Source organism: Prenolepis imparis, unplaced genomic scaffold, assembly GCF_030444845.1.
Source record: "Prenolepis imparis isolate NDT839.2.m4 unplaced genomic scaffold, iyPreImpa1.0 SCAF_2, whole genome shotgun sequence".
In the NCBI taxonomy this organism is placed as follows: domain Eukaryota; kingdom Metazoa; phylum Arthropoda; class Insecta; order Hymenoptera; family Formicidae; genus Prenolepis; species Prenolepis imparis.
In genome coordinates, this window is record NW_028141160.1 from 24,096,077 (window position 1) to 24,115,390 (window position 19,314).

At 32.4% G+C, this 19,314-nt stretch overlaps 2 protein-coding genes across 7 annotated transcripts; one reads left to right on the plus strand and one right to left on the minus strand.

The window, feature by feature from the left end:
- The first annotated feature begins 1,165 nt into the window (after positions 1–1,165).
- Positions 1,166–18,963, plus strand: LOC145933127 (uncharacterized). 4 transcript variants are annotated; one of them, XM_083032632.1, is made up of 3 exons: positions 1,166–1,573; positions 15,807–15,987; positions 16,055–18,149. In XM_083032632.1, the coding sequence occupies exon 3, from the start codon at positions 16,551–16,553 to the stop codon at positions 17,580–17,582; it is 1,032 nt and encodes a 343-aa protein (XP_082888758.1). In that variant the 5' UTR covers positions 1,166–1,573; positions 15,807–15,987; positions 16,055–16,550; the 3' UTR covers positions 17,583–18,149. The 4 variants fall into 4 exon arrangements, with proteins under 4 accessions (XP_082888758.1, XP_082888759.1, XP_082888757.1 ...); XM_083032631.1 differs by lacking the exon at positions 1,166–1,573 and adding an exon at positions 13,675–15,507 and having other exon boundaries at positions 18,016–18,963; XM_083032633.1 differs by having other exon boundaries at positions 1,174–1,573; positions 15,807–18,963.
- LOC145933128 (cytochrome P450 4C1-like) lies at positions 2,550–9,945 on the minus strand. Of its 3 annotated transcripts, none has more exons than XM_083032634.1 (11): positions 9,482–9,944; positions 8,388–8,565; positions 8,082–8,191; positions 7,508–7,598; positions 6,594–6,788; positions 5,672–5,738; positions 5,378–5,504; positions 5,171–5,255; positions 4,506–4,618; positions 4,152–4,389; positions 2,550–2,978 (listed from the first exon to the last, which is right to left on the minus strand). In XM_083032634.1, the coding sequence occupies exons 2-11, from the start codon at positions 8,554–8,556 to the stop codon at positions 2,638–2,640; spliced, it is 1,536 nt and encodes a 511-aa protein (XP_082888760.1). In that variant the 5' UTR covers positions 8,557–8,565; positions 9,482–9,944; the 3' UTR covers positions 2,550–2,637. The 3 variants fall into 3 exon arrangements, with proteins under 3 accessions (XP_082888760.1, XP_082888761.1, XP_082888762.1); XM_083032636.1 differs by lacking the exon at positions 2,550–2,978 and adding an exon at positions 3,735–4,006 and having other exon boundaries at positions 9,482–9,945; XM_083032635.1 differs by lacking the exon at positions 8,388–8,565 and having other exon boundaries at positions 2,551–2,978; positions 9,482–9,943.
- Positions 18,964–19,314: the final 351 nt, after the last annotated feature.

The window sequence follows — 19,314 nt, forward strand, 5'->3', positions numbered from 1 at the left end:
TTTTTTGTGAGTGCTTTCATCACTATTTCAAATGTCGCGCTTCGGTAAGCCACACCAATATGGCGCTTAGTGTTCCCCCCTTACGTCTGCTTGGCGGGCAAGGGGGGTAAATCCTCCCACCTGTTATTTCTTACCACCTTGCTCCAAATTGATCGACGTCGTCCCACGCGATGACAATCCGAAGCTCTTCCAAACTATAGTTACCAACGCTGTCGATAATCGCGAACGATGCGGCGCAGCGGTGGCAGGGGTCGCTATTGGTTCCTATTTCAATAAAGTCACTAGATTTAGTGACTTTATTATTTCAAGGGCCACGTAGGACGACATGTATTTTGTCGCGGCAGGTAAACCGATGGTGGGGCGGAGTTTAATTTGAATTGGGCTTTGGGCCGCACCGTACGACTGTAGGTAGGGATGGGCGATGTTGAGAAAAAACATCGATGTCAAAATAATCGATTATTTAAAACATCGATTATTAAGAATCGATGTTTTTAAAGAAACATCGGAACATCGATTATTGTATATCGGTAAAGTAGAAATAGACAAGGAATCAGAATCGTAGGTAATTGTACCTACAGTTCTGTGAGTGTAATTATAGGGTGCGTTCAGAAAACACAACAGTTGCACAACGTTACTAGATTTATTTATATTTCTTCATATGAAAATCTAGTAACGTTGTGCAACTGTTGTGTTTTCTAAACGCACTCATAATCGACATCAATCGATCAATCGGTCAATCGGTTATAAACGTCAAACGTCTGCGCAAATACGTGACTTTTCGAGAGATGATAAAAAATTAAGTGTTTACCTTACACTAAACAAAATCGACAAAATAACTTTATTTAAATAAATAAGATCGCAAGATCTCAAGATACATACAATATATAATACTCAAAGCTGCGCTGGGATCATGACTCATGAGTACCCGTCGTAGGCGAATCCGTCCGGTCAGCACTACATAAGGTTTGTTCGCATCGCATGCCCCAACATGCTCCTTCTCACTCCAGTGCGCTGTGATTGGTGATCACAGGTGATTAGACCAATCACAGCGCATTGGAGTGAGAAGGAACACGTTGGGGCATGCGACGCGAACAAACCTATAGGCTACATAGCTCTTATTATATCTTATTATATCTCTATATGTAAGACCATAGTATAATTCGTACAGAGTGAATATGATTATTTTTCATCGATGTTTCAGAAATAAACATCGAACATCGATTAATCGGTTCTAACAAACATCGGAAAAAAATAATCGATTATGAGAAAAAAAACATCGACGATCGATTAATCGGAAAACATCGCCCATCCCTAACTGTAGGACAGTCCTCGACACACGTTTTACCCGCGCAAAGGTGACGAGTAGCCGATTATTTATTTATTCTCGCCGCAAAGTGAGATTTGAGATTTGACAATGAAGTCGCGGCATTTCTGACCGCGGTATATATATCTAATATCTACGATTCGTCGTGTGTCATTCTCAATATGTTGGGGGTCGAAATCACGCACCATCTTCATATTTCAAGATATCTTTTATTGCGGGAGTAGAAATGCAGAAAAAAGTACATACCAGGTATATATTTGTCATTCATTTAAATTTAAACCTAAGTAAAGAATGATTTTTGTAAATTAAATTTATGCTTTTGTATGGCTATATATAATAAAAGGGCCACTTCGATCAACTACGATTAACTTTAATAACCTCGAATCTGGTTAAACTATATTTGTTTCCTTTTAGATACGTTCTTAAAAAGAGACAAAGATATATATATATATATAGTTTAATCAGAGGTTAAGGTTAATCGTATAGTTGGTCGAAGTGAGGGCCAATTTCACCAACGTCTCGGTTTGTCTCTTTTTTATGAACGCGTATCTGAAAAGAAAGATTTAATCGGAGGTTGAAGTAAATCGACGTTGGTGAAACTGCCCCTAAATTTGAGCAAATTAATTTGTTATTGCGTAATCTTATATCGATAGATATTGTATATATATATATATATATATATATATATCTATCTCGATTAAATTAATTATTTATATATCATCAGAGCCTTCAATTATTATATATACCTCTAGATTAAAGCAATCAACGAGTGGAAAATAAATGTGCGTAGAAAACAAATCATTATTCCATTTTTTTAACTCTTGTGACTGTGCAATAATAGCAACGGAATAATATATTTGCTCCATATATGTTTCGTGATTTTTAAACCTATATATCTCATTATATTATTCACACAATCACTATTATATATATACATATATATATATGTGTGTGTGTGTAAAAGTATTAATAATATATATTTTAGTATGGCAATATATAGCTGATGCTATATATATGTACAATGACTATATATATATATATATATATATATATATATATATATAATATATATATATATATATAAAAAAGAAATAATTAATTTACTAACAAATATTCATTTCTCTTTATAGTGCGCAATAATCTTTACAACTTTTTTTGATTACGGAATTGGAATGTTTTCATATCGTTATTAAATATATGTATATATATATATATATATATATATATATATATAACATTCCAATTCCGTAATCGAAAAAAGTTGTCAAAGATTGCGCACTATAAAGAGAAATGAATATTTGTTAGTAAATTAATTATTTCTTTGGCGTGAAATGAATGAATACATCTTCGCATGGTCGTAAAATAATAGAGGGTCCAAACTGAACCTGATCCGGTGTTTTTACACTTTTCACTCTCCACTTTCTTAAAATAGCTGTTAATATCGTTTTCTCTTCGAGTAAAGCAAATCTTAGGCCGATACAGTTTCTCGGACCAGCGCTGAACGGAACATAGGCATATGCATTTCTATTTTTCGAATTCTCCGGAAGAAAGCGATCTGGATCGAACTTTTCTGGATCTGGCCAAACTCTTGGATTCCTATGCATTAATAAAATATCGAGTTCAACTGTAACACCTTTTGGGAGGGTATATTCACCTAAAATAAAACAGAGTGTATATAGTATTCTGTTATAGAAAATTTTATATCGATAAATTTTTTAATATAAATATTTTATTATATCTAAAAAATTGAGCTTGTAAAACCCCAATATATAAACCTACTTTTGTTAAATCTATTTTATACAATATGTATATGATAATTCGTGGTAGAATTCTACTCTTGCAATAAAAATATTTAAAGAATTCGAATTTTATACGAGCGGCATAAAATGATAAATAGAACTTTATCTTGAATTCTGTCGCAAATTAGAGACCGCGTTTAAAGTGGATTTTAAACTATTCATCTTTTGCTGAATTTATTTAGCCTTTAATAAATAAGAAAAATAAATTTTTCAGAAAAGAAACACACATATATTGTCTATCATTTAAGTAAAAACATTTACGTTTAATTGAACGAATTTTACAAAGGACTCCGCACCGGTCATAGGGGGAAAATGTCTTTCTGCGGATTTAGCTAATTTTTGGATATGTTGTAGTTCTCGTCATTCTGAACAAATGTCTCAATAATGGGCAGAATGATCTAAATGAGCCGTTTCCGTGCTACAAGCCCTGAAAGGTGCAGATTTAACATGTAAAAATATAAGTTTTTCTACTTGAAATAAAGAAGGATAGATTTTTCTTCTTCAATTCTTAACTGTACTGATGATAATTATTGTTAAGAGTTATATAAAGACAACGGATGTTATAAACTATATATATAATATCAATAAATATATATTCAACTTATACATACACATTATATGTCCACTTTTATAATTTACATACATTATAAATCCACATAGATTGGACTGTACTACATACATCCGTTGTCTTTATACGACTCTAAACAATAATTGTCATCAATACAGTGGATTAAGAATTGAAGAAAAAAATCCATCCTTCCTTATTTCGAGTCGAAAAACTTATACTTTTGCATGTTAAATCTGGACCTTTCAGGGCTTGTAGCACGGAAACGGCTCATTAGATCATTCTGCCCGTTGAGACATTTGTTCAGAATGACGAGAACTACAACATATCCAAAAATTAGCCAAATCCGCAGAAAGACATTTTCCCCCTATGACCGGTGCGGGGTCCTTTACATATTAAATTAATGTGAATATCTTAACATTTATTTTAGCTTAATATTAATAGAAATAAAGTTTTATCATACCTAGGTTTACATCTTCCATTAAATTCCTAAAGACCATAGGTACACTTGGATATAATCTGAGCGTTTCCTTTATGATTCTATCGAGATATTTTAATTGCGATAGTTCCTTTACACTAGCTGGTGTCTCGGTATCTTTGAAAACTTCTTCGAGCTCTTCATGAACTTTTTCTTGATGCTCGAGATTATTTCCCAAGAGAAAGAGTGCCCAGGTTATTGCAACCGCAGTTGTGTCGTGACCCTATTTCATTATTATATCCTTATACAATTTTATACTAACATTTCATTTGTAACTATATATATTACTGACAATGTCTAATAAGTTTTGCGTTGAATTGTAAAGATTCTTTCTCTTACTTCGAACATCAATGTGTCGACTTGTGCCCTCAATTCATTATCGGTTAATGGAATTTCCTCCTTTTCATTCTGATCTAGTAATAGATCCAGAAAAGCTTTCCTCTTCCGCTTACCTAATGCAATAAATTTCACAAGAATGATTTAAAACATATTTACACAATCCTTTTAAAACAAATATACCGGGTGTCCCATTTTAAAGGACCCACTCAAATATCTCAGAAACACTGCGTTAAATCGAAAAATGTTTCCTACAAAAGTTGTAGGGTTTCGAGGGGGACATAACATAGTAATATTCATATGACCTTGGGCGGCGCCTCCAAGGTCAAGTGAAGGTGAGAATGAATTTTTTAAATGGAAACCCATATTTTTTATTATAACATCTTTTTCTACTAATTAAATTTGAACAACTTTTATCTGAAGCATTTTTTAATTTTCCTAATATTTTTTCTTCTTTTCAAAATTCATTCTCACCTTCATTTGACCTTGGAGACGCCGCCCAAGGTCATATGAATATTACTATGTTATGTCCCCCTCGAAACCCTATAACTTTTGTAGGAAACATTTTTCGATTTAACGCAGTGTTTCTGACAATGAGATATTTGAGTGGGTCCTTTAAAATGGGACACCTGGTATATATATAAAACGAGATAATTTAATAATCACACCTATATCAAGTTCATCATCATCTTCGTTTTCTGATCTGGTGGCATCATTTTGCGATTGTCGTGCAATCTTTTTCTTATTTATTACCTGAAATTTATTATTTATTAATTAATTATTTATTTATTGTAAACTTGTTAAATTCACTTAAATAAAAAAAGCATGAATAATTAATTTAGTCAAATTCTGCCGATATATCTTTTGGCGCGTACTTCTCTCGTGAAGTTATGCAATCTATTAACGCTTGAATTATATTCCTTTCCTGAAGGAACTAAGTTATACACCCAATCTTGCCAAAGCCACGGTCGCAACAGTCGCTGGCGTAATAATAAAGAGTTTCTAAAAACACGATTGAAACATTAAACCCCGATATAACAGCATAAATATATGCTGTTATGTCAATTAATTAATCACATAAAATTTGCTGTTAATTTTTAAAAAAATTTTAATAAATTAATGATACTATTAACTATTTTATTATTAACAAAATATGCAACTCTCTATACCTATGTATTGTAGTGGTATACTTGGTTTCAACTTCTTGAGCATGTATATCTACACCCATTGCCGTTTCTGTAAAATAATGATTGTTAGTATATTAGATAGCTTTCTCGTCAAAGTATGCTACATTATAAATTTCAGAAAAAAATAAAACTAATAACTCTCGTAAATAATTATAGAGTCGAATAGTTAATTTTATTATACACAAGAATGAATACCGACAAAAAAAATTTGCTTATATTTAAATATGTACAAGAGTATAAACTCCTTATATTTATATATATATTCGCAATTAAATAAAATGTGATATAACATTTAATATGAATCTTAAACGTGTCCGTTTGCAATATCGATAATCGTGCTCATCAAAATTATATCGGCATTATAATCCGTGATCATACATATACAATAAGAAGAGAAAGAATTTTGCTGTTGCAGTAAAAAAATCTCATTATTATCACTATACATTTAATAAACTTTGTGAAAATAAATGACATTCGATACAGTAATCAATTATTCGATATTATAAGTAAGACTTTATTTTCTCGACACAAACAGAAAAATCTCGTGTGCTAATTAAATTTGATTATGGAAGCTTAATGTTAAATGTTGAAGCAAAATAATTTATTTCTTCAGTAAACATTTTTAACAGTCTATTACTTATTTGATAACGAAATAAATGATAATAAGCAATTCAATTTATTAATGACGAAAGAGCTTGCCGATTCAGCAAAATTTAAATTTAATACTCATCTTAACAAGTCTTTCTATTATCCATATCATAATTAATAAAATTTGATGCTGAACGTAAAATATATTATGTCAGCAATATATTTTTGTATTCAAAAAATATTATATATTATAAATAACAATGTGAAATATATATATGGATATATATGTATATATTAATGTATATTTATTTATTACCGCATATAACGTCGAGAGCAACATTGTTAGCGAACGGAAAAATATTGATAGCATTCCCTGGATTTTTCGCTATCTCCTTCTCGAGACATTTTGTTAGAATCTCTGCTTTTTGAGACATAACCACAGCAAATTGATCCAATATACTAAAATGGAATGTTGGCCCGATGAGTTTTCTGTCACGGAACCATTGCTTTCCTAAAGTAATATCAATCAGCTATACATTTATCTTAAAAAGTAAAAGATATTAAAAATATAAATGCGTATAGATATAGATGTAGTAACAATTCCAGTAAACACACAAAGTAAAAATAACATAACATCAATGTTATAATTTCCCACTCAAAAATGTAACCGTGTAATATAACATGTCTTGTACGTAACAGTTACATTGTTTAGTGGGAAATTATAACATTGATGTTATGTTACTGTTACTTTTGCTATATCTTGTTTCTTGTAATATTTTATAATTTTGTTTTTCTGACATCGTTATTGAATATTTGCAATGTAAATAAGGAGAGTTTCATAATGTTTTAAAGCGCTTCAATTTATATGAATATGACATCATATTCATATCATGATATCATATGAATTTATAATACTACTGTTGATGAGTTACATAAAATCAGTTATGTGTAAGTAAAGACATGAGGATGAGAATACAAAAGAGTATATTTTTTCTCTTGTGCAAAGGTGTAGATATATGTATATAAGTATACAAAATTTGCGTATTTGTATTAGTAGTATAAAACTTTACTCTTTCGTCTTTTTGTGATTTTCAAAATACTTTCGTGAATGATCATATATATATATCAAAAACGCATATAATCTAATGTAAACTAATGTAATTGCAATTTATTTTTTATCTTTAATAAGATAATATAAACAGACGTAAAAGAGTTAATTTATGTATTTACCTGTAGAAGTCAGAAGTCCTTTGCCTAACCAAGAATGCATAAAATTATAGATTTCTCCTTTTTCGATATTTACGGTGCTGGACAAAATAATCTGTAAAAGTGAGTTTAAAAAGAATATATAACCGTATAAAAAAATAATTCATCACATTTTTATATAAAATTTTTTTTCCAAATTTTTATTTTTTTTTAAAAACAGCCTCGTATGCAAAAATTGTATTCTATATTTTCAATTTTTTAAAATAAATAATTACATTTTGTTTCTAATCATAATAGGGGTACGCACAAAACACATAATTATTTTCAAGATAAAATTAATAATTGACTAAATTGGCTAAAATGAGGATTTTAACTTTTGAAAGTAAAATTTGACCATGTGAATAATTATTTCGTTGGAGAGGCAGAATAGTTTTCCTACGTCAATAAAATATAATAGACGTAAATAGTCGCTTAAAATCTAAGTATATCTCCTTTCTATTATAGAATGATATATGTCATATATGCCTTATTCATCAATACTTTATATTAACAATAATTAAATTAAATTAATAAATAATAAGATTCTTTTCATTCTCACCTCTAAAAATTCAGGTTTATGGAGACTAATAAATGGTTTTGTACCTATCCAAAATAGGAAGATTCCTTCTTTAAAACGTAACATACGTTCAGTCAGCCATTTTATAAGTTCTGTAAATGAGCACACACACACACAATCAGATATTTAATATTTACTAATTATTATATTGATTTATAAAGTAAATAGACGAATATTTTGTCTTAAGTCTTTTGCTAAAAATATATATTTAAATGAGGAAGAATATATATGTATATATAAATTTATAAAAGCATAAATGTCAATATTTTTATTCACAAAGTTCTTTACCGTAATCTGTTAATTTTATTACTTCAAATGCCACGCCAAAAGGAAATCCACCGCATTGAGGAATGTTTTTAAGCTTTCGTCGAAGAATATAGTGATGATACAATATCGATAAAATTGCCGGGATTATTAAAACAACGAACAGAGCATATGGTAAAGAGATAAAGTCCATTCTTGCATTCTGTAAACATGTTCAAAAGTTTGAGTTATTAAATAAATGCTTAAATTTTACTATATATAGATATACTTGTTAAAGTAGAATTACATTGAAATCTTACATACACAGACACATTGACAAAGATTTTATTATAGAATGAACATGTATGTAATCGTATGTCAATGCATAATGCTTATATATATTTTATTATTATATCTCACTGATAACATTATCCAATAATATTTAAAGATGATCTATTGATGATAATATGAAGATTATCATATGCATATAAATATATATCAAAGTCGAATGTGAAATCAATGTAAATGAAAATATTTCGTCGGCGAAATATTTCTCGATTATTTCTCGATTTTTTATGTAACTCGTTCAAACGTGGAATCTGTGCTCATTAATATCAAAAGATTCACTAAAATTACAATAAATTTTTTATATTACATTTCTTAGCCATGTATTATTGACATCTTTAAAAAGATTTATTGTTTATAAAAAATGTATAAATATTCTCCCTTTAATAAAAATTTAAAGACATGGTGAGCATTTACAAAATATTGAGCTGATATAATTTTTAATCTTTGATCAAATATTTATACAACAATGTAAGCGCTTCAGCATCACATTGTTTCATCGTCACTGTTTAATTGAAATAGCCTCGGAGAATTATAAATCACGAGATTTAAATACACAGTTAATTCTGCTTCCGAAAAAAATTACTTACCATAATTTTATATAATATATACAGTTTAAAAAAGTAAAGAAACGTTGATTTTATTATCATAAAATATTCGCCCATACTTTATTTATTGAGTTTTTTATTAAATCCTATTTAACCTTGCACAAATTGTTTCGAAAAAAGTAAACAGCAAAACCAATGGTTTTAACTACATATGATACTGAAAAAATGTAAGATTTTGATACTTACTGTTTGTTCACGTCGGAACACTTAACATTCAAAACAACAAAGATATTTGGCACTTTTATCGCTGCTTTATCACTATAATTATATAGATCACAATTTATCGTGTGTGTGCTTTATATAAATGTAGTTGTATCATTAAATACAATGAGATATCTTAAAAGAAAAAAAAAATTCTTTTCAAAAAGAGTTTAAAAAAAATTTTTTTAAACAGCAAAAATCAGTATAAGAACTTCACTTCTTGTCGATTTAAGATTCAATCGCGAAATGATACTGCGAGCTTGATATTTTTATTACGGAAGTCTATTTCTTGATTTGCACTCTAGGTTGCAAATAAAATATATATATATATATCTATATATATATACTCTTTCTCTCTCTCTCTCACACACACGCAATAGCGAATGAACGTGATTGGATTACTTTATCTCATCTGAGTTCTCCTCGCATAGAATAGTGAACTGACTTTTTATGATGATAAAGTATGGATAAAAACAAGTTGCATATACACACGCAGTATAAGGCGAAACATAGTATAACGCATACATATAATGAGCTTTATCTCCCCCCCCCCTCTCTCTCTCTCTTTCTCTGACAATTTGTGAGATACCTATATCTCTATTTTATGCGTAGTAATATAATGCATATGTGTATATGCATTATATTACTATGATGTACATCTTCTTCATGTTATGCTAAATCATGTTTTCTGCTAAATTGTTTACGACAATATAAGTACTTTAGCCTCGTTTTTTTCATCAGAAAAACTCAATTTTTTATGATTGGTAATTAATCTTCCAGTATTGCAATTGTATTGAAATAAAAACCATGTAAAAATTAAAAATGTTTTCTAATAAAACATTATACACATGTATATACGTATATACATACGCAAATATTATATACGTGCTTATATATACAGGGTGTCCCGAAACTACCGCGAGATATTTTAAAGGCAGATTCTCTGGCCAATTTAAAAACGATTTTTCCTCAGCGAAAATGTCGAAGCACCAATAATTTTCGAGTTATAAGCGATTAAAAATAAAGGGTTTCTCGTAAATTAAGCCCTCTAGAAATATAATATTAACAAAACCACATTCTTCAATTAATTTTAAGTAAAGTTTCTTTTAATAGAATTTTAATTTAAGGCTTAGTTACAAAGATACATGATGACAAAAATTGGGAACATGCAAAAAATGATGGTCTCCCTCGACATTTTCGCTGAGGAAAAATCGTCTCTAAATGATCCCAGGAATCTGTCCCTGGAAGATTAATTATGAGTTTTGGGACACCCTGTATATATACATATATAATTAAAATGATTAAAACGCACGATTTATACGAGATAACAGTTTGCGGAAAATATCTTTATCATCGATATAGATCAGTGCTGGGATTTACTTGCCATTTACGGCGAGATTTCGAGACGCACGCCTCTTGCCCCCCACTCCTCGCTCGCGCCGTAACAACGCAGCGCCGGCCGCTCGTAACTAAGGAGCGCGGCACATAGTCTCAGGAACGTGCGTATCAAACGCAATAGCACAATTAGCATTCTAATAGCAAAAGAACACATATACGTGATTAATAATAGAATAATAACTATTTGTATTATTAATACAAAATAAAAGATTGAATAGAAAATTTTAATAATAACTTTTGCTATTAGAATGCTAATTGTGCTATTACGTTTGATACGCACGTTCCTGAGACTATGTGCCGCGCTCCTTAGTTACGAGCGGCCGGCGCTGCGTTGCTATAGCGCGAGCGAGGAGTGGGGGGCAAGAGGCGTGCGTCTCGAAATCTCGCCGTAAATGGCAAGTAAATCCCAGCACTGATATAGATTATCAGTGTTTGCTGTTATCTAAATAAAATTATATAGATCATCTAGATGAAATTTTGGCGTTATCTTATCTTTATATAGATAATAAAAAAATGTATTATCTATATCTGCATCTTAGATAAAAAAAAGTGTTATCTTTACTAAATTATCTAACATAATATTCAGATAATTTGGTTTAGAGTTTCATAGCACATGAAAATATTTTAAGTAATAGAACTTGAGCAGTAAACGATAAAAACTTATAAATAAAACTATAAATATATTATTCTATATCTATAATTTTCATTTTTTTATTTTACATTACATTTTTTAACTGTTTACATAAGCGATTTTAAAAATAATATTATCTGGAAGTTATGTAGATGAATCGTCATATAATTTTATCTTTTATCTATATATATTTAAAATAAAATCATCTTTATCTTATCTAAGATGAATTTACATATTTTTATCTCATCTTTATCTAGCTAATTTTAAAATCATCTAAGCACAACACTGTAGATTATAGATAAAAGAAGAATATGCAAATCAAGTGAATTACGATGCAAAAATGCATTACGTAAGGCAGAATATAAATAATACATATAAGTAATAAATTTTGTGTGATACGTTTAGTGATAACCATTAGCGTTGATTAATTTTTTCATAATTTTATGATTACTCGGTTTATAATGTAATATCAATAAGTTTTTAACGTATTCATAATCATATGTTTATATAGGTTTAAATAGTAATTAAATCTCTTTTCTTTCTTTATTTCACTAATATTAAATAAATAAATTTTATTTTAATGAAAATAATACAATTACACTATAAATATTTTTTAATTAATTATTTAATTAGAAAAAAATTAATAAAGTAATATAATACGATTAATAAAGTAATAAATATTGATATTAATATATAACAAAATATGTATTTTTTATCTAATAAAATTATACAAATATTGCACTTTTCTTCGTTATATTATATTATTCAAAAACACAATCTATTGAAGTATTTTTCAGCAAATTCTCGTTAAAGTATTATATCATTAGAATATATCTGGTAGTCAAATATTAAAGTAAACGGAAATTTAAAACAAAGAAACCTTGATTTTCCAGGATCAAAATCCGTGTCCGATCATATACATATATACCAGATGTGAATCGTAATCACTGGCATACAAATGTTAGTGCAGTTCTTCTACATTGAATATTACATTTCTGCGCAGATAGTTGCATATGCCGCACGTACAAAAGCACTATTTTGTGTATGTATTTCTCGTCTACAGATTACAATAATTACATGGCGTAATTAATGGCGCAGCATGAATAGCAGAACCGCCTGATAGTCGATAATTATTATCTGTATTGCAATTTATCAACAGACGTGAGGAAAGTCATGAAATATAAATAGGATATTGATGATGAAGATTTTACATCGAAACAAGGACATCTTTCTGCGCATCATCTCGTCATCATCGATCATTTAACACGACTATATATATACATTTCGAAACTTATTTTTTTATTTATTTATTAAAACTATTATTCTTTTTATTTATTTATTTATTTATTTATTTATTTCTTAATTCATATCTTATGCGGCTTTGAATGGCTTTCAGTTTCTACAGCTGTTCTTTTTTGCATAAGCGTATTTAAAGTTGGAGTTATAATAAATCACATCTAATAAATAAATAATGAATAATATCATTATATATCAAATAACTCAAATAATTTAAATAAATTAAATAAAACAAATAAAATAAGTAAAACAAATAAAACACCATAAAACATCATATAAAGTATAGTCTTGAATTTGAATATTGCAATTTAGAATTGAATTAAATTAAAAATTGAAAATGCCAAAACTAAAAATAAATTAAGAAATGTCTTATTTGTACCTTGTGTTCTTATAATTAAAGAATCGCAATTTTTATTGATACCAAATTATATAAAAATTATGTATTAATATCAAAAAGAAATCTTCTGTAATAGTATCAATTTAATAATCGAACGACTAACGTATAGCCTTTATATATTTTGACTGATCTTATGTCTGAAAAGCGAACTACATATATACTATGGCCCATATTCTGGATCTTATTCTTTTATCGATAAAAGCGCTTTTAAGCATACAGAAACAAATCTCAAGTTTGTAAACTTTGCTCTGATTGGTGAAATTTCAATCTAATCCCAATCCCAATCTCAATCTCTAGTCTGATTTTACGGCTTAAAAGCGCTTTTATCAATAAAAGAAGATCCAGAATATATGGGCCTATATATATATATATATATATATATATATATATATTAGACTTTAGACGATGACATGTATGGTCAATCAACAACCAAGGTCACGCTGACGTTGATTATATAGCAATAATATGTTGTCTTCTGAGAAGAAGGTGTGCAGTGATCTTTGTTATTATATTTCGTATAGTACCGCCCATACAACTTAGCGTCACAGAATTGCATAACAATCTTTATTGACGTCCATATATACCTATATGTAATTGCCGGAAGATTCTTAACGTGTAAATCATGTCTGTGGAATTATGTCCGATGTTCGTCATCACATATATGAGAGAAACACACACACTGAAATATCTTATTAAATTTAATATTAAAGACCAGAGCACAGACTTTTGCATAACGCATAACGCATATGCATAAGAAATTTGATTGGTCCATAAACGTATGCATAAGAAATTCAACCAATCGAATTTCTTGCATATGCGTTATGCGTTATGCAAAAGTTTGTGCTCGGGCCTTAAATATTATTGTAACGAGAGATGCTTGTTTAACAAAATTTTACGAAACTTTTCTCTGATCAAAAATAAAAATATCATTACATAATAAAAACTTAAAATTGAATTATAATATATTAAGAGTAAAATAAAAAGTAATTTTTATAAATAATTGAAAGTGCTATATATGACTACGTTTACATGGCTTCTAACTTCGACTTAGCAACGCTGATGTTAATTATAACTCCTACTTAAATAGTGTGAGTTGCATTTACGCGTTCAAGTTTATTTTATTCCCATCAAGCTGAAATAGCTTATTAATATAATAAAACTTATTTCGACTCTTTCGAGTAAAGTGGGTCAAGGATTTTCATTAGTATCAATAATATATATAAAAGTACGAAAAATTAGATGCTTGCTTGTGGTAGGGTTGTGGTCTGCATATGTAAAAGTGACCTTTTACACGTCCTTTTTACATTGACATGTAAAAACCCTAAGGGCCACTTCGATCAAAACCTGATCAATTTAATCGTAATTATTGTATAGATTATAGATAAATGTGATTATCCATCTATTTCGATTTTTATAAGAATTATAAATGCGAGCTAGTAAATTATTTATAAATGTTGTTAATCGATATTATGACCTTGTTGCTTTATGCGACTTTTGGCCAACAATTGGTAAAAAAAAGAGTATAAAAACGAATAGATTCACAAATAAAAAACAGAATTCTGCTCTTGTGATGTGATCAATTACTTGACCCGACCTGAAAAATAAACTTATTCGCGGAGAAGACTGCGTAAAAAAAAAAAAAAACACGTCTGCACTTGTCCAAGGACAAACCGGATTATTAGAAATGCATATTGTATTAAAGCAATAACGTATATGTATATATATACGTTATTATATATAGAATGATTTAGTGATTTTCTGATGCGGTAGTCTGTATGAGTTTGTAGACTGTGCATTGAAAATTGAGATTAAAGATTCAAATTTGACCAATCAGAACATAGACATTTTAGTTCCCTTTGTTCTGATTAGTCAAATTCCATTCTTCAATTTTCAATCATTTGTGTCAGATTTGATACATGCTTAGGTTTGTTCTTTGTAGCTGATTTTTTTGCATTTTTGTTTTCTTTTTTCTAACTCTTCTTATAAATTTTTAGTAGAATTTTTAGTATATGTACACACATATATAACTAGTGCAGGAGTTCATTTATAGAACAAACCTAGATGAGTTTTACTAGCTCTACACTATAACGGAGAGCCGCGAGGACCGTGTAGTGAGACACACGTGCGTGGAATAGTGCTCCTTCGTCTTGAACTTATAAATTGAAACTTGAGCCATTTTCAGCCGGCTTGATAGCCGTAACAATTGCTCTCCCGAGTCAGCTACTCGGGTCTTGAGTGGGACCACAAGATATAACCAACGATTGACTCAGCTGTGTTTTTATGTGTGAAGTAAGACACCGCCATTTTGATCGGACGACCTCGTGGCTATTTCTCTCTTGCCTTAATCTTTATGGAGGATGTCGATCCAGGACCCCTTGCATGATGTTGGGCCCGGACCGTCCCTTCGCCTTGACAAAACCGCTTTGGCAGCTGCTTTTGCTAAAAATATTTGTAAATTGACGACACAGAATGACGAGGGCAGACTCGACTGTATCGCTTCCGCTCTTTCTCCTTTCTCGCCTCCTTCCGAATCTATGGATTCTGAACCCCTCATAACTAATGCTAACGATATCGCATCTTACCCACAGGGTTCTTTGCGTTCGGCGGATCATCCGATATCCTTGGGAGAGCCAAGCCGTAACCGACGATATACAGATAATTTAAGAGCGGATTCGATCAGACCATCTAAGCGAAAGAAGGGGGAGTCGGTGGATGCTCCGGATGATGAGTTGATATTAATCGAGGAAAATAACGCTTCTAAGAATCAGGGTAAGTCTGACAATTATTCTTATCCTGGCGAGGATCCAAAAGACATTTCATTCTTTTCGAACAATAGATATGACGTCACGGCTAGTGGGCCTTTTGACGTAGTCATTCAGACGAGTGAGGACTCTTCGTCTTCCCCTATCGATCCTATAGCTATTGGTCGTCTCCTGTACTCCAACTATAAAAAAGATATTGTCGAGCTTAGAAAGACAGGTTTTTCAAAAATAAATGTACAATTCAAATCGAGAGAGGTTGCGAACCGCCTTGTCTCATTTTCTAGTGCAGTTTTTAAAGATAAAAAATATAATGTATATATTCCTCTCTTTCGCACAACAAGAAAGGGAGTAATACGTGGTGTCCCACTGAATTTGTCTGACGAAGAGATCTTAAAGGGCCTCGATTGTAAAAAATCAATTGTTAACTCTATCCAGAGATTGAATAGGAAAAGGAAAGCCCCCCCATCTACCGCTTCTTTAGAATCAAATAACTCTACTAACATTATCCCATCCAAAACAATTCTTATCACATTTAGAGGTCAAACTTTGCCTGATCAGATATATTTATATATGGTTAGACATTCCGTCTCTCCGTTTATTCCCTATAAGACCTCTATATGTTTCTCATGTTTTCGTTTTGGACACATGCGTTCACAATGTAAAGGTCGAGCCAGATGTTTATATTGCGGGGAAGAAAAACATTCCAACGAGGAAATATGTCCGAAGAAAGATAATCCGCCGATCTGTTTAAATTGCAGGGGCCCTCATAGAGCCTCTAATATTGAATGTCCTGAATATATTTTACAAAGAAAAATTCGTGAATATGCTGCCATTGAAAACATCTCGCTTCTTGAGACAAGCCGCTGTATTCGCGGTCGGAAGGAGATGCCCTGTATAAATAATAAATTTAAAAATTTTCCTTCTTTGTCGGAATCGAGCTCGAGTTTTGCTTATGATGCTTGTGTTGCTTCGCTTACGATCTGTCACCCCTCGTGTTCCAACTCCTATGCCCGAGCCCTATCTTCTGGTCCCCTCTCCTCCGACATAAAAAATCAGAATCAAAATCAAAACCAAAACAATGAAAATCTAAAACATAATCAAGTTAGTTCAGACCCGTCTTCGCATCGGGTTGTTGATTCCGCCGCGGGCGTTACTTCAAATTTGACTAGGTCACTTTCAAGACTAAAAAATCATTATTCGAGATGTAGCTCTAATCCTTATGACAAAAATAACAATAATAATTTGCATTTAGCTGGACCTTCGGGCTTTGCTTCAATTCCCAGACCCTCTCCCTCCCGTAATCCACCCCCCCTCATTTCCCCTAACGGTCGAACCCCTCCAATATCGGGGAAGGGTGTTGCTCTTAATGTTGCCCCTGGTCCGTCACCGTACTCTCCGGTTCTTCCGGATTTTCTTTGTCTCTTTGGCTCCGATCCCGCTCTTTTGGAGCAATTCACCAATATTGTTTCCCTTCTAGTAGACAGGCTTGCGCCTTTTCTTAGGCTACTGGGGCTGTATGAACCGATTATTAATTTTATTAACACGCTGCTGAACTCCATGCTTCCTGGCCACTTCCCCACAAATATTACCGCTGATGTCTGATTCAACAGCTACAAACCTCACGCATGATTCCCACATTAACATCCTACAGTGGAATTGCCACTCTCTTCTGGCTAAGGTGGATGCGGCTTCCCTTTGTTCGAATTATGAGGTCATAGCCCTCTCGGAAACATGGCTCATGGGCGATTCTCGCTTCTCTTTGGCTGGATACAATGTCTTTCGTGAGGATTCCCTCACTCGGCACGGGAGTGGTCTGTTTTTGGCAGTTAGATCGTCGCTGTCACACACGCTGATAAACGGTTCTCCGGAATTTGACAATAGATGAATTAGTATGGCCATCTCATGGCCATTCATTACAATAATTTTGACCTCACCATTGTCTCCATATATAGATATCCCCGCGGCTCATTGACTCGATGTGAATATGACTCACTTTTTGATTTTTGTCGCTCTTTCTCACACGTGATTCTTTTAGGTGACTTTAATGCCCATCACCGAGCATGGGGTTGTGGGCGCTCCGACAGGGAAGGAGAGACGCTTCTTGCCGCGGCATTAGACGCTTCGTTTACCTGCGTTAATGACGGATCTCCCACCTATTTGACTCGGCCCTCTCAGGCCAGTTCGTCGATAGATCTTACTTTTATTTCAGCACCCTTGGTGGGCCTGTGTGAGTGGTCTGTTTTGGGAGACACCTTCCTTAGTGACCATTTTCCTACGGCTATCTCTTTTAACTCCCACATTGACAAGAGGAAATTTTTCTCGCATAGACTTAAACATTCAAAAAATATAGACTTGCGATTTGTTGCGAATTTGCGCTCGTCCCTGGGCTCCTTTCGTGAGTCGGTTGACGCTTCTGCAACTGATCCTTTGCAGAGGTATGAAAGGTTCAGGGATCACCTGCTGAATCAGTTTCCATCCCCGGGGAGGGGGAGACGTCCCCCGAGGATGCCTTCGAGCAGAAAGGACAGAGCTTCTCGGCCTGCCCCATGGTGGAGTGATTCTTGCCAGGAGGCTGTTGATGAAAGGAGGAGGCTTCTCTCAGTCTTCAAAAAATTTCCGACCTTGTCAAACTTTCTGGCCTTCAAGAAGCAGGAAGCCATTTCGAGGCGAACGCTGAGAGGAGAGAAGCGTAGAGGATGGCAGAGTTTTTGCCAGAGCCTCACACCGAGAACCCCGATTTCACGCCTCTGGAGGTTCGTGAAGAGATACAGAAACCGGCATCTTGCATCGGACGTCCCTCCGCCCTCCTCCACCCGGCGGGCATCGGAGGCCGTCCGAGATGCTATCTCATCACTTTGTCCGTCCTCTGTTCATCATATTTTTCCGCCATGAGGGACCTGCCGAATGCCTATACTTGTGGGGTTTTTGATCAGCCTCTTTTTTTAAATTTATGTCTGCTAACTATACGCTCAATTTATTTTAACTAATTATAAATAAACTACTATTTCCTAAACTATGAGAATCTATTCCTAAATTTGCCCAAATGATTCCCAAGCGATTGGTATAATAGAAAATAAGAAATCTCTAATTGTGCTAACTATATGGAGGTGAGGTCGAACTATGTGTTTGGGATGTGCGACCAGAACCGAGGCCCGATAGTAGTACCTATAGGTACCTATAGGTGGCGTTGCAATCACAAGATGCTCGTTAGTTTGAGAAAGAGGAGAGATTGCAGGATGAGGAGCAAGAAGGATAGAGAATGACTAACACTCTGCTAACACAAAAGTCCACCGTGTACGTGTGAGTTCCGTGAGGCAAAAGCGCAACCTTGCGG

Excerpts from the sequence above, each read along its gene's own strand:
- LOC145933128 (XM_083032634.1), bottom strand. The coding sequence starts at position 8,556 with ATGGACTTTATCTCTTTACCATATGCTCTGTTCGTTGTTTTAATAATC. Across the intron at positions 5,739-6,593 it reads TGCTCTCGACGTTATATGCG|AAACGGCAATGGGTGTAGAT; the intron begins GTAATAAATAAA and ends ATTATTTTACAG. Across the intron at positions 5,256-5,377 it reads TGCATAACTTCACGAGAGAA|GTAATAAATAAGAAAAAGAT; the intron begins GTACGCGCCAAA and ends AATAAATTTCAG.